Genomic DNA, 15,978 nt, shown 5'->3' on the forward strand with positions numbered 1-15,978 from the left:
CTTCTTTGTGTATTTTTGGGAGGCTGTATAGTTTGGATATATATATATATGTATGTATGTATGTATGTATGTATATAGTTTGGGTATATATATAAAAGAAACAATAGGACAGGGACAGTAGGCACATTGGTGTGCTTATGCACGCCCCCTACAGACCTCTTAGGAAAGGGGTGAGGTCAATAGTAGACAGTCTAAGGTTGAAGTTTTATTATGTTCTATTTATTATGTTTATTATATATATATATTAGTTTTATTATGTTCTATTTCTTGTGTTTGCATTATATTGAATTCCAATATGACATGGTCAATCTCACCCAGGGTTCCTGTAATTTCAACTCCCTCTATTACTTCTTCTCTGTTAGTAAGAATGAAGTCCAGTATAAAAGTCCCTCTAGTTCCCTTCTCTACCTTTTGAGCAACAAAATTGTCAGCTAGATTGTTCAGGAACCTGTTCGATCTCTCACTTGATGCAAAATCAGTCTTCCAGTTGATATCAGGGTAATTAAACTCTCCCATTACTATTATAGTGTGTTTCCTACAAATATTTGTTAATTGGTTAGCAAAAAGTATCCTTTCCTTTTTCTGCTTGGTTGGGTGACCTGTAGTATACAGCTATGGCAATGTGATTCTTTTTTCTTTTATATTGACCCATATGCATTCTAGGAGGTTTTCGTCTTTGGTTTCATGCATTTCTGTAGCAATATAGTGGTCCTTTACATATAGTGCAACTTCCAACCCCCTCTTTTATGGGATCCGGGACTTTTTTAAAAATAGTTTTTATCCTTCTATTGGTGTGTTCTAGTCATGGGTTTCATCCTACCAAGTTTCAGGAATTGTAACTATATAATATCTACTATTATCTACTATTATATGTACATTATATGTATATAATTCAAGCTCGCCCTATTTGTTCCCCAAAGTTTGAGCATTTGTATATAGGCATTTGAGATCTTTATGTCTGACACTACCTTACTATATTTCCTATTTGATGTTTGAGTTTGTCTTCCTTTCCTTCGATCCTTCCCTCATTATTTGATTTGTTTTCTTAGAGTTTATTGTACCCTATGACTATTATTAAGTGTTGTACTGATGATTCTTGACTCTTAATGAAAATATCTTTTCTTTTATGTACACTGAAAGCATTTGCACCAAGACAGATTTCTTGTGTGTCCAATCACACACACCTGGCCAATAAATTATTCTATTCTATTTTGCTTGGAATTGGGTCCTGGAGATCCTAAAGATTGGTCACCCATCACCCTCAATTTTAGTTTAAATCCCTCCTGATAAGTTGAGCCAGTCATTTTCAGAAATCATTCTTCCCAGTTTTTGTGAGGTGCAAAGTTTCTATTTTTATCTTTATGTTCACTATGAGAATCTTCTGTATTAAGATGTGAATCCTACTCCAGCATTTCTTTTCTTTATCATATGTCCACCATAAGTGATAAAAGGTCCCTTCTTTACATTTGCATATCCAACATTCATTTGAAATACCTTTATACATTCTTGACAACTTATCTGGTTTTAAATACCAATGATACATCATGTCAAGATTCTGGCAGTTACTCCAATTTAAAAAATTTTCTTTTAAATTATAATTTTGTACGCATATTCTTCCTGTGATGACCCGGGATGTGGCACAAAGTCAACACAGTCAGATAATCAGTAGGAGTCCCTTTATTAGCTCCAACTTTGCCCCCAATATCCTGGTTACCTTCTGGCTGGAGAAAAACTCTCCCAGGAACAGCCTTTGGCTGCAAAGAATCAAGACCAAACATGGTCAACAAAAATTGTAACTATAAGTCCAATCAAGGCAAAATGAGGTAAAATTAGTCCAGCAGGGCAGGAGCACACCAATACCGCAACCTGGTTGGAAAGATGCCAGGAACACAGATAACCAAAGTCAACACAAGATAAACTCACGTTTGCTCCCAGCAGCTGCCTCTCTTTTAAGCTCTCTTCCCAGGTGTTCCTCCCTGCGTGCCCTAGGATGAAGAGGGGGTGGGCCTAGGTCTTCCTCTTAACTCCCCCTCTCTCGTTCCACGTCTCCCCTGCTCTGCCCAGCCGGACTTTGCCCTTCCCCAGTTTCCTCTACAACCAAAGGAGCCATACTCCTATTCCCTGTCAGCTGTTCATCTTCCTCCTCAGACTCCGACAGGGGCATGAGACTCCCGTTGTTCAAGCATTACATTATATCCAAAGTTTCTTGTCCATGCAATGCTTCCAATATTCATTCTCCAAATTCAGTTTCAATAACAATTTATAGACCTAATCAATAATGTGTTCATCTCTACCATGCAGTAGGATTTCCAATTCATTTTTCACAAAGTCAAACGCATAATTCTTTTTGTCTGATTTAAATCTTACTTTCAATTATAAATACAGGTAGTCATCGACTTATGACTGCAATTGAGCCCAACATTTCTGTCTTGCCAAGTGAATTGCTGCAGTTGATAAGTTAGAAAATGGGTTGTTAAGTGAATCTGGCTTCCCTATTGACTTTGCTTGTCAAAAGGTTGCAAAAAGTTATCACATGACCTTAGGACACAGCAATGGCTATAAGTATGACCCAGTTGCCAAACATCTGAATTTTGATCACTTGATTGAATGCTACAAAGATTGTAACTCTGCCCAAAGAGGCACCTTTACAAGAAAATCTTGTTTTATATTTATTCCAAACTCTAACAAAATGGTTATTAAAACTGACATTTACTTTAACTTTGTCATACCATAAATAGCTGTGCCGTCCAAATCTTAATTCATGGCCCTCTAAAGCAAGTAACCTCTTATTCTATCAAGTTGATATTGTAGAAATTGAAACATGAATAGGAAATAAATTGTTAAGAAAGGATCTTAAGCTTGACTGAGACTGAACATGTACAGGAATAGTTTTTTAGGACTTTTTAACTGGGAGGAAACTCAAACCCAAATGCGCATGGACATGAACACATCGGCATGATGAAATAGATTCTATGATTGGTTGGACATGCACACACAAAGATGTATTGGGGTGGTCCCGAGTGTTTCCTCAAGTTGGATTTCTAAGCATTTTCCCCACAATATTGCAATCTGGAGTCAAGTCTGGTCTTTGTCATCCCCATTTTTTTACAGAAAAAAATTAGGCCTAAGGAAAGTTGAGCAGAACTTATCAACTGCTCTTCACTTGTGTATCTAATAATGTAGCTGAGATGTGTGCTGGGCTAAGTTCCCTGTCCAAATAAGACTCTGAATTTCAGATACAGATTATCATGTAACAAAAACATTAACTGATGATTAAGGAATAATTATGCCCTCAAAATGTCTCATAAAATTGCCACAATGAGCTATATACTGCCTATGAGAAAGATTGTCCAAAAGCATTTATCATTGTAAGGAAACCAACCTCAGGAGAGATGCTTCCCAGGCATGTGGACATTATTTTTAGAATTACCATGCTGGCTATCATATCTGTAGTTCTAGCATCCCATGCTACTTAATTAAATGAATAATAGAATCTGTTTTCCAATTGTTTCTATTCAGCCTACAGGACAGGAGTCTGTTTATCCACCTGCTAGCCAGTATTCTTACCCTGCGGTGCCTGGAGGCTTCCCACCTGTAGGAGGCAGTGAATATAATGTAGCTCCACCAACTGGGGAATTCCCAGGGATTGCAGGTTACCCAGCCGCACCTGGTGGGTATCCTCATGCATCTATTGGATACCCTGGACTACCTCAGCCTGGTGGCATGCCAACTTATCCTGGAGGTATGTTCCTAAGTGCTGTTTCAGTGTGGATTTCCGAGTGCTGAATGTTTATGTGTCTGATATTTCAAGAAATCTAAGCAACAGGTAGTGTGACTGCTATCCTGGTATTATCACTGTGTATAACGATAATGCATTTTTGTGAAACAAAATGGAGGGACGACATTAAATACATACCAGCTACTTGTTTCCTAATCAAGTATTAATCAAGTCCTGGTCATGTTTAAAGATTCTACATATCTGATGCTTATCACAGCCTGACCATTAGGAAGACACGTTAGGAAAAATGTCTACAAGTAAAGATAAATCTTAACATAAAACTTTAAAAGAAAAAATTATGTCTCACGTATATAAAATTTAGGTGATATGGTATTGTATGGATAAGAGAAGCAGTAATTAGAAAAGAGCTTTTGCTAGTAGTGAAACTGTTTTGAATAAATTGTATTTTTATATATTTTAGTTTTAAATTTTAGATTTTAATCTGCAAATTAATAAGCATTTTCTTCCAGGTGCTGGTTTTGGAGTACCCCCCTCTGGCTCTGGTTTTGGCTACCCACAGCCTCAATCCCAAACTTATGGTGGAGGTGGTTCAATGCACGTATCAGGTATAATTCAAATAAGAAGAAACCATAATCGTATTTTGCTTCTTTAGAAGTAAATTGCATTACAGCCTCATATATGTTCCCATGCATAGACATTGATTCAAGAAACAGTATAGCTCCATTGTAGTCCACTGATGTTTTGCATACTTTTGGAATCAGTTCTGTGGTTTCTGCTTAATGTAGTTTTTAAAAGTGGCTTTAGAAGCTGATCACAATGAATGCTATGTTGCTCGGTGGAAATGCATCTGTACAGTATTTCACATGAGAATAAAGAAAATTGGTACAGAAATTAGGAAGAGCATGTGAGCCTTCTGCCATTCCAGAATAATACAATAAGAAAGTTGGAAGGGACCTTGGAGGTCTTCTAGTCTAACCCCCTGCACAAGCAGGAGACCCTATAGCAGGGGGTGTCAAACTCGGATTTCATTGAGGGCCACATCAAGGTGGTGTTTGACCTTGGGTGGCATGGCCAGGGTGGCATGGCCATCTCAACATCACTTGTGTCGGGATGGGCACCTGTGGTGGCCAAGTGCTAAAGCAGGACTCCCTGCCTCTCATAATCTTCCTTCCTTCCTTCCTTCCTTCCTTCCTTCCTTCCTTCCTTCCTTCCTTCCTTCCTTCCTTCCTTCCTTCCTTCCTTCCTTCCTTCCTTTTCCCTTCCCTCTTCATTTTCCTTTCTTCTTCCTTCCCCTCCTTCCTTATTTTTCCTTGCTCTCTTCCCATCTTTCCTTCTTTTTCTTTGTCTTTCATCTTTCCCTTTCTCTTTTCCTGTCCCTTCTCGCATGCTCAAATGCAGAGGGGAAACATTTCTCCTTTTGTTTTGTTTTGTTTTGAATTTGTTTTGCTACCTTTCTGCCAGCGAAAACGGAGCTTTGGAGGACCATGTGCGGTCCCCCAAGCTCTGTTTTTGCAGGTAGAGGGCTACAGGAGGCAATCATGGCCGAAAATGGAGGTCAGAAAGACCGAGCTCCATTTTCGCTGGCAGAGGTTCCACAGGCCAGTCCTTTGCTGTTTCCAGGGTGGCCCTGCGGGCCAGATCTAAGCACTCCATGGGCCAGATCCAGCCCACAGGCTTTGAGTTTGACATCCCTGCATTCTGGATAAATGCTGCCCAATCTCTTTTTAAAAGCCTTCAGTGCTGGAGCACCCAAAACCTCTGAAGGCAAGCCATTCCACTTGTTGATTGTTCTCACTGTCATGACAAAGAAAACAAAGCAAACAATAATTTAAGCTCAAAAACAGAACAAAAAACCTATAGCAGTTAATATAAAATCTGATTTAAGTGATTTTTATGTTAAAAGAATCAAATGCATTAGGGAAAATGTACATACTTTCTTACTGTTGACAGCTATTGGGAGTCCTGATTTGTGTTTTATATATTATGTTGCTTTGGTGCAATGTGTGTGTCCATAAATACAACAAATTTTAGCAGTAGTATGTACTTGATATAAAAAAAAATGTTCAGCTGTAATAAATGGGCTTCATGACAGTACATAGGACTGTCTTTTTCCCTGTCTTGCTAAAAGCATTGAATATCAGAATAACAGAATTGGAAGGGACCTTGGAGGTCTTCTAGTCCAATCCTCTGCTTAAGCAGGAGACCCTATACCATTTTAGACAAGTAACTATCCAGTCTCTTCTTCAAAACCTCTAGTGATGGCGCACCCACAATTTCTGGAGACAATTGTTCCACTGATTAATAGTTCTAACTGTCAGGAAATTTCTTCTTAGTTCTAGGTTGCTTCTCTCCTTGATCAGTTTCCATCCATTGCTTCTTGTCCTGCCTTCTGATGTTTTGGACAATAGGTTGAGCTTCTCTTCTTTGTGGCAGCTTTGCTATCATGTCACCCCAGTCCTTCTTTTCACTAAACTAGATATATTCATTTCCTTGAATCATAGTAATTCCCTTGAGTCATAATAAGTTCATTGCTGCGCTAGATCTACTACCAACTCTATTCCCATTTTTTTTAACTCAAGTGTAATTAGATAGCTTCAGTTACTGTTGAAAATTACCTTGGGTAAAAAATTGGAGAGCTCCAGGCTGTAATATCAAATGAATAGTTACTGTATTTTTTCGATGTATAAGGCGCACTCCCCCAAAAAAAGTGGGTGGAAATGTCTGTGCAGCTTATACAGCAAATATTGCTGAAGCCCCACCCACCCACTGGCCCCACCCTTCGATCTCTGCCTCCCAGCAATTTGCCTCCTTGCAGCAAGCAGCAGGGATCGCCACCGCCTATCAGCGCCCCATTTTCGGCCTCCACACGACCTGTTTTCAGCAGAAGCTGAAAATGGGGCACACGGAAGCCGAAAACGGGGTGCATGGAGATGGTGATAGGCGATGGCAATCCCTGCAGCCTGAAACATCTGGTTGTCAGGAGGCTGGTCCAAAGGACCATCAGCTGCTCCTGCTAAATCAGGCTGTGCTGAAGCTGACCAGGCTGTTGGCTGTTTGCTGCAAGGAGGCAAATGGCTGGGAGGCAGAGGCAGATTTTTTCCCCTTGTTTTCCTCCACAAAAGCTAGGTGTGTCTTATAGTTCAGAGGGTCTTATAGCAGGGGTCTCCAACCTTGGCAACTTTAAGACTTGTGGACTTATAGCCTGAAAAATACGGTAGTTCTGAAAGAGAGGTTTCTCACACAGGCTCCTTTGTAAGCCCTGATATAATCTGTTATGTTATCTGTTATAACCTGTCATAATCTGTTATGCAAGTAAGATATTTATTACATATGTTATATTTTTCTTTTGAAGCTGGGTATCCTGGTGGACAAACACCATCAACACCTCTGCAGGTATGTTATTTACAGCGATAAAATTCATTAGTGTGACTTGTTTCAATGAAACATCTAGTTTTGCGTATTGGTTGCTATTCACTAACCACTTCAATATGTATCCCACATGGAAGCTCCTTGTTTCTCTTCCATTCCCTAAACGTTAAGGCCGACTTGGGCTCAATGGACAAAAGGATCATGGTTTTCTCACATAGAAAACAGCATTTGGAGAGCATACTAAACTTTTTGATCATTTGGAATATGTAAAATTCTCCCTTTTAGTAAAGCCCCTAAAAAGACCTAAACCACACCCATTCCAACCATTCATTCAAACCAGCCTGACTTTCTGATCTATAAAGAACATAGTTTTGTCATTATATTCAAATTGGATGAATGGTAGTTATTGTAATGTAAACTATTCTTCGTTGACTTAGCTTGCCTTCCTGTAGCTATTCAGCGAGTGAATCAGTTGATCTGGGGTCACAGTGTGAAATATCATTCTCATCCTCACATTTGTTTTTAGGTTGCATTTTCTTCTTCATCGTCTTTCCTATATATTAACTATTCCTTCCCTAGAGCAAACCTTTGGTGGCTGGAAGAGATGGCAGCAGCAGATTATCACCATTAACAGATTAAAAAAATTCTATTCTTGGTAGCATTAGTACTAGAATTCAGTTTGCATAATTTGAAGTTTAACAAGCAAGACCATAACAATCTCTTAGTTCCATAGAAGCACAGAAAACTGATAGCAGAAAAAGCCTAGTGGTCCACCAAGTGTGCCCTTTGAGATGATGTTGTTGTTATTACTATTTACTTTATTCATTAAACATGAAACTCAGTCAACTGAACATTCAAAAATGCATCACAAATACCATTGATTGGTGCTAATAGTTGATATGGGTTGCTGCCAGTGTCCCTAAGTATCAAGCGCAGTTTTTTGCAGTTCTGCTGGTGTTATTGTAGGAAGCTGCAATTTCTTGACGTATGTTATAAAATTCTTGGTCACGGTACCAAGTGCCCTGATGACAATAGGTATCACTGTTACATATTTCATCCATAATTGTATAGTTTCAATGGCCAGGTCACAATATTTCATGATTTTTTCCAGTTTTTTTTCTTCGACTCTGGTGTCTCCTGGTACAGAGATATCAATAAATTGTACGTTTCAGTTTTCGACAACTGTGATATCTGGTGTGTTGTGCTCCAAATGACAATCTGTCTGTATTTGAAAGTCTCACAAGATCTTCACCTTCTCATTTTTGATAACTTTTCCCATATTATTTTCCCATGGTTTTTTGGATACAGATAAGTTGTATTTTTTACATTATGACCAGTGGATTAATTTAGCAACTCGGTTGTGTCTAGCTTTGTAATCAGTTTGTGCAATTTTTCTACATTCACATATTAAATGTGAAACAATTTCGACTTTGTTGTTGGATTTTTGTATCTTTGCTTTCATGGCATTAGTTTGCAGTGCTTGTTCTTGAGCAGTAAGTATTAAACCTTCCATTTCTTTCTTGATGGTTCCCATCTTAAGCCATGCTCTTGTCAAGTTGACATCACATTTTCCTGCAATGTTTTTCATGTGCTGTCCATGCAAAGCTTTGGTTTTCCATCTATTTAGTCTGTCATCTAGCTGTTTTTCCTTGTATTCTGCCTTTGTTTCTGTTGTTTTTATAATGTCCTCCGTTTTCACAGCCTGCAGCAATTTTTCTGTACTTTGGTTCACATAATCATTCAAACTTTGTTTTTCTTCTTATACAGTTTGATGGATTTGCAACAGCTCTCTGCCCCCTATTTTTCTTGACAGGTACAACCTGTTGAAGTCACTTTGTGGATGTAAAGCATGGTACATATTCAAAAGTTTGCACGTTTTCCAGTCCAAGTTTTCGAGTTCAGCCAAAGTCCAGTTGATGATTCCAGCTGTATCAGTGGAACTGCCCATGTATTAATGGCTTTAATTATGTTTCCAGAATTCAGTGTTGATTTTATTATTTTGCGGATCGTCCTGATGTATTCCTTTTGCATTGACTCTGACTTTTCCATTCAAGATGTTATCTTCTTCCAATATGCCTAGATATTTGTAACCATCATCCTTTGCTAATGCTTTCACTATGCTTCCATTTCCCAGTTCTATTCCTTCTATTTTTTGCATTTTTCCTTGCTGCATGGATAATATAGCATATTTTAAAAGTCCAAAGTTCATTTTGATGTCACTGCTGAATAGTTGAACTGTGTTGAGTGTTGATTTAAGTCCTGTGGAGCTTTTCGCATACATTTTTAAGTCATCCATGTATAGTAGATGGTTTATCTTGCCATGTTGGCTTGAGATTTGGTATCCCAGTTTTGTGTTTTGTAGGATTTTTTTCAGTGGAATGAATATGATGCTGAACAGTAGTGGTGAAAATGAGTCCCCCTGGAAGATTCCTTACCTGATGTTGATTTCACCAATGTTCTCCCCATTTGTTGTTAAAACTGTTTTCCATTTTTATATATTTGCTTTCAAAAATGTACAAATACTTTTGCTGATTCCAAAGTTTTCCAGACAGGTGTTAATCCAGCTGTGGGGTTGTTATTGTTGTCGTCATCATCATCATCATCATCATCATCATCATCATCATCATCATCATCATAGCCAGTCAGATGTTCACACTGGATTTGGCATTTTTGTCTACCTATCAAGGTCTTACCAAGGACCTGGGATAGGCAGATCTGGATGTTTGATGGTGTTACAGATATAATTGCAGAATGAAAGCTGTTCTAAGTAAAGCTGCCTTTTGCAATTGACGGAATGCAAATTTGTCAGTGCCAATGGGTATTCAAGTTGCACCCAAGGCACCTGTTATTATTGGTACTACTCTTGCTTGGCTTTGCCACAGTCATTCTATTTCTGTTTGTAGGTCTTTGTATTTTGCTATCTTCTCCAATTCTTTCTTTTCTACTGTCTCCAGACACTGCCACATACGCTATCCAAACTGTTTTGTCTTTCTTACGACAATTGCTAAGTCTGAGGTGTTCAATGTGGCAGGTGCTTGTTTGTTTGAATTCTAAAATCCCAGAGCAATTCATTTTCTATGGCTTTCTCTATTTTATGGTTCCACCAGTTCTTGCTTGCAGGCAAATGATATTTCTTGCAGATCTTCTAATGCAACATGGTTGCTATTTGTCATGCTGCTGCTTGTAGTTAGTCTGGGCATCTTGCAGCAGTTTACCAAGTGGGCCACTGTTTTTTCAGCTTCTTTGCATAGACAGCACTTACTGTCTGTTCTTGTCCTTTCAATTCTGGCTTTGTATGCATTTGTCCTTAAGGCTTGGTTTTGTGCAGTCAGAATTAGTCCCCTTAGCCTCCTTCATCAACTTCCTGCTCTTAGCCATTGCCAGGTCTTCTTATGATATGCTTTCCCTGCTATTTTTTAATGTACTGGCCATATAGTGCTTTGTCTTCCCTTGCCTCCATTCTGTTCTGCATTTGGTCTCTTTTGTAGGCCAGTTTGATCTCTCCAGTCATCAGTAAGCCTTCCTGGCATACTAAATTCAGTGCATCTTTCTTCATTGTCCTTCAGATATTCTTCCAAAGCCCCCTTTTCTTCTTCAACTATTTGATGTATATGCAACAATGCAACAATCCATACCCACCTATTTGCCTTAGTAGGTAGGTCTGTCAATGACGTTGTGTGGATGAAGGGTGTGATTCATTATCATTATTTTTCTGATCTTCATTGAGTTTGGATTTTAAGATCTTCTTCACTGTCTTGATATATTCACCTCTAATCTTTTTCTTGACTTCAGTGTGCTTGATATCAGCTTGAAGGATACCCAGGTATTTGTAGTAATCATCCTCATCCAGACTCTTAATGTTATTTTCATGAGGCATCTTGATTCCTTCAGTTTTCACTATTTTTCCTTGTTTGATAGTGTGACACATTTGTCCAATCTAAACTCCATTGCAGTATATTGGCTGTATATATAGACAGTGTTGAGCAGTGATTCTACACTGCTCAAAAAAATAAAGGGAACACAAAAATAAGACATCCTAGATCTGAATGAATGAAATATTCTTGTTAAATACTTTGTTCATTACATAGTTGAATGTGCTGACAACAAAATCACACAAAAATTATCAATGGAAATCAAATATAGCAACCCATGGATGTCTGGATTTGAAGTTACACTCCAAATTAAAGTGGAAAAAAAACAACACTACAGGCTGATTCAACTTTGATGTAATGTCCCTAAAACAAGTCAAAATGAGGCTCAGTAGTGTGTGTGGCCTCCACGTGACTGTATGACCTCCCTACAACGCCTGGGCATTGATGATGAGGTGGCGGATGGTCTCCTGAGGGATCTCCTCCCACACCTGGACTAAAGCATCCCCCAACTCCTGGACAGTCTGTGGTGCAACGTGGCGTTGGTGGATGGAGCAAGAGATGATGTCCCAGATGTGCTCAATTGGGTTCAGGTCTGGGGAATGGGCGGGCCAGTCCACAGCATCAATGCCTTCTTTTTGCAGGAACTGCTGACACACTCCAGCCACATGAGGTCTAGCATTGTCGTGCATTAGGAGGAACCCAGGGCCAACAGCACCAGCATATGGTCTCACAAGGGGTCTGAGGTTCTCATCTCGGTACCTAATGGCAGTCAGGCTACCTCTGGCGAGTACATGGAGGGCTGTGCGGCCCCCTAAAGAAATGCCACCCCACACCATTACTGACCCACTGCCAACTGGTCATGCTGGAGGATGTTGCAGGCAGCAGAATGTTCTCCACAGCGTCTCCAGACCCTGTCACGTCTGTCACATGTGCTCAGTGTGAACCTGCTTTCATCTGTGAAGAGCACAAGGCACCAGTGGCGAATTTGCCAATCTTGGTGTTCTCTGACAAATGCCAAACGTCCTGCACGGTGTTGGGCTGTAAGCACAACCCCCACCTGTGGACGTCGGGCCCTCATACCACCCTCATGGACTCTGTTTCTGACCGTTTGAGCAGCCATATGCACATTTGTGGCCCGCTGGAGGTCATTTTGCAGGACTCTGGCAGTGCTCCTCCTGTCCCTCCTTGCACAAAGGTGGAGGTAGCGGTCCTGATGCTGGGTTGTTGCCCTCCTACGGCCTCCTCCACGTCTCCTGATGTACTGGCCTGTCTCCTGGTAGCGCCTCCATGCTCTGGACACTACGCTGACAGACACAGTAAACCTTCTTGCCACAGCTCGCATTGATGTGCCATCCTGGATGAGCTGCACTACCTGAGCCACTTGTGTGGGTTGTAGACTCCATCTCATGCTACCACTAGAGTGAAAGCACCACCAGCATTCAAAAGTGACCAAACCATCAGCCAGAAAGCATAGGAACTGAGAAGTGGTCTGTGGTCACCTGCAGAACCACTCCTTTATTGGGGATGTCTTGCTAACTGCCTCTGCTTTCCACCTGCTGTCTAGTCCATTTGCACAGCAGCATGTGAAATTGATTGTCAATCAGTGTTGCTACCTAAGTGGACAGTTTGATTTCACAGAAGTGTGATTGACTTGGAGTTACACTGTGTTGTTTAAGTGTTCCCTTTATTTTTTTGAGCAGTGTATTTTAGATGGTGTTTTTCCATACAGCTTCAGATCATCCATGTAAAGGAGGTAGAGTAGCCTGGCAGATGTTTTTGATGTTTGTAGCCACAGGCTGAGTAATTCAGTACTGTTGACAGAGGAAACAGTGCAATGACAAATAGTAGTGGTGATAGTGAATCTCTTTGAGATATTCCTGTCTTGATATTAACCTCTCCCAGTCCCATTGACCTGCAACTGTGTCTTCCATTGTGCCATCCATCTTTGTACAAAGTGCCTGATGTTTCTACTGACTGCTGTTATTTCTAGGCACTTGATTATCCAATCATGTGGCAGAGAATTGAGTGCCTTTTTGTAGTTAATCCATGCTACAAGGAAGATATTGAAGAGTACCAGGCCTAAGACAGAGCCTTGGGGTACCCCACTGCATACTTCCAATGCAGTTCCATTAAGGATTACAAGTTGAGTGCGATTGTTAGGAATCTACCTGGTGGTGATGCTGTCCAACCACATTTTTCTATCTTATCAAGTAGTAGGTTGTGGTCTACTTTATCAAATGCTTTACCGAAACCCAAGTAAATTATATCCACACCATTTCACTGGTCCACTGATTTTGTCACATTGTAGTAATCAATATTTGATTATTAAAATTGAACAAATTCTTAATAAGAATAAAGTTTTGTAATAACATATTTTCATTCTCAGCCTGCAGCATTAACTCAGAGCATGGAAGGCACAATTCGACCAGCTCCTAACTTTGATGCAGGGAGGGATGCAGAAATTTTGCGCAAAGCTATGAAAGGATTTGGTAAGAGCTCTTATATTTTGGAATATTTATGAGGTCTTTACATTTAGATTTAAGCATAAAAGCCACAGATTTACTTCTGCTTTCTCTAGATATTTTATTACTGCTTTTAGAAATAATGATATGCAATTTTTGTGCAATAGAGTTGCTGGCAATATTATTTTCTGCTTCATGGCTCAATTGTTCAGCTTGTTTAAAAAGAGAACTGGGCAACAGTGTCAAAGGACAAAAATGCTGGGGACAGACTGACCTATAAAGGTGAATAAAAATAACAACTGAGATAAATCCTGTTTGCTAGACCCAAAGATGCTTTTCAAAAGGCAACTAGACTTTCTTGGTTTTTTTCTTTGAAAATGTTTCATTTCTCATCCAAGGAGCTTCTTCACTTCAGACTGACTAACAGGGAATGGAAGGGTTTATATTCTTTGCAGTCATCTGGTGGTTAGCAGTTGGAAGATCAGTCTCTGAGAGTCATTAAGGCCACTTGGAGATTTATCTGTACCCTCAGAGTCACCTGAATCAGAATGCAAATCAGGTGTGGAAACTTCTTGTGACTGCTGAAAGGACTCTTCTACAAGACATAGGTGATATCTTGTTCCCTTCCCCTCCGTTGAGTGAGACCTGTTCAGTTTTAACACAGATGGCTTCTTTGACCCCTCTTTCAAACCAGTGGTCTTCTCAGTCAAGAATGTGAACTTCTCTGTTTTCAAAAGAGTGGGCTTTGTCTTTCAGATGCAGATGGACTGCTAAATTGTGTCCTGGGGTTTGTTTTTATTTATTTTTTATTTATTTATTTTGATTTGTCAATCACTTACAAGATAATAGGTATAAGTAAAAACATTGTTATGAATACATGGATACGTATAAGAAAAATAAAAAAAATAAAAGAAACAATAGGATAGGGACAGTAGGCACGTTGGTGCGCTTATGCAGACCTCTTAGGAAAGGGGTGAGGTCAATAGTAGACAGTCTAAGGTTAAAGTTTTTGGGGTTTGGGGAAGAAACCACAGAGTCAGGTAGAGTATTCCAGACATCGACCACTCTGTTGCTGAAGTCGTATTTCCTGGAATCAAGTTTGGTGCGGTTAACCTTGAGTTTGTATCTATTGTGTGTTCTTGTGTTATTATGGTTGAAGCTGAAGTAGTCATTGACAGGCAAGTCATTGCAATGCATGATTTTATATACCATACTTAGATCAGACCGAAGACGGCGTAATTCAAGGTTTTCTAGGTCTAGAATTTCAAGTCTGGTGGCATAAGCTATTCTACAACGAGTAGAGGAATGGAGAACTCTTCTTGTGAAATATTTCTGGACTTTCTCAACTGTGCTAATATCAGATACGTAATGTGGGTTCCAAACAGATGAGCTGTATTCAAGTATAGGTCTAGCAAATGTTTTGTATGCTCTAGTTAGTAGTGTAATATTACCAGAGAAAAAGCTACGTAAGATTAGGTTTACAATTCTTAACACCTTTTTGGCTATGTAGTTACAGTGGGCTCTAGCACTTAGATCATTAAAGCGGTGATTTTGTTTCCCCAATATACAAATCTGCACATGTCTCACTGCATTGCATTACCATATTTCTCAGTTTGTGTCTTGGAGTTTTATCCTTGGAGTGGACAAGCTTCTGGCTTAATGTATTTTTGAGTTTAAAGTGTGCTCATATGTAATGTTGGTTGAAAATCCTCCTGATCTTTTCAAATACTCCTGCAAACATGTGGAATTGCTTCATTTGTTGTTCTCTTCTTTATCTATTATGAAGGAATAATAGATAAAGTAATCAATAATAGTAGCTGTTGCAGGAAACCTTTTTCTTGTAACTGCTGGATCTTTTTCTGGATTTGATGGAGGCCAAGTTGGGGTAGCTACAAGTTCTGAAGGCTTCCTTGATGTGTTTTAGTTCTTTTTCTTTTCCCTCTTTGCTGTTAGGCAAACCTTGAGCCCAGTAGTGTAGGGTTCTGATCACTCCCATTTTGTGCTCCAGTGGGTGGAAAGAATCAAAATGTAAATATGTGTGGGTTTTCTATATACTTGAGTTGAGGCTTCTGTCTTCCTTAATGCACAGTCCAAGGAAGCCAGAATATTTTCTTTTACATCTTCCTATGTGCATTTAATGTACCTCTCCACAGAGCTGATGTGTTTTGTGAAGACTTCCACTTCCTGTATTTAATCTTGACCCAAGTATCATTCATATTCTTATACCAGTGAGTGGTGGAATTCTTGTGATGGAGTTTAGCACTTTGATTTCTACTTCTTACATGTAAGGGGGACACAGGTGAACCCATGGTGCAGCCGTGTGTTTCTGTCTGTAGAAACTTTCATTATATTTAAAAGAGATAGTTGTCAGGCAGAGATCTGTCTTACAGTAATTGTTTCTTTGCTATCATGACAGCTTCAGTTGTTGGAATGCAAGCGAAGAGTGAAGTGACACCATAAGAAATCATTGTCTCATCTGAATCCAATTTTAGTTTCCAAACCTTGCTGAAAAAATCCTGTGAGTTGTTGATGTGAT

At 39.6% G+C, this 15,978-nt stretch overlaps 1 protein-coding gene across 7 annotated transcripts in view; it reads left to right on the plus strand.

Annotated features, from left to right (window-relative positions):
- Positions 1-15,978, plus strand: part of ANXA7 (annexin A7) — a 40,154-nt gene that overhangs the window by 5,209 nt on the left and 18,967 nt on the right. For 6 of the 7 annotated variants that reach the window (XM_026674273.2, XM_087963739.1, XM_087963737.1 and 3 more), the window contains 4 exons: positions 3,520-3,742; positions 4,249-4,344; positions 7,092-7,132; positions 13,367-13,469. In XM_026674273.2, the coding sequence (XP_026530058.2) occupies positions 3,520-3,742; positions 4,249-4,344; positions 7,092-7,132; positions 13,367-13,469 (463 nt within the window). The remainder of the gene's footprint in view (positions 1-3,519; positions 3,743-4,248; positions 4,345-7,091; positions 7,133-13,366; positions 13,470-15,978) is intronic. The other variant, XM_087963738.1, reaches the window with a different exon arrangement.

The sequence above is a fragment of the Notechis scutatus genome, chromosome 4, assembly GCF_049901735.1.
Source record: "Notechis scutatus isolate UNSWTSFEM ecotype Mainland chromosome 4, rNotScu1.2, whole genome shotgun sequence".
In the NCBI taxonomy this organism is placed as follows: domain Eukaryota; kingdom Metazoa; phylum Chordata; class Lepidosauria; order Squamata; family Elapidae; genus Notechis; species Notechis scutatus.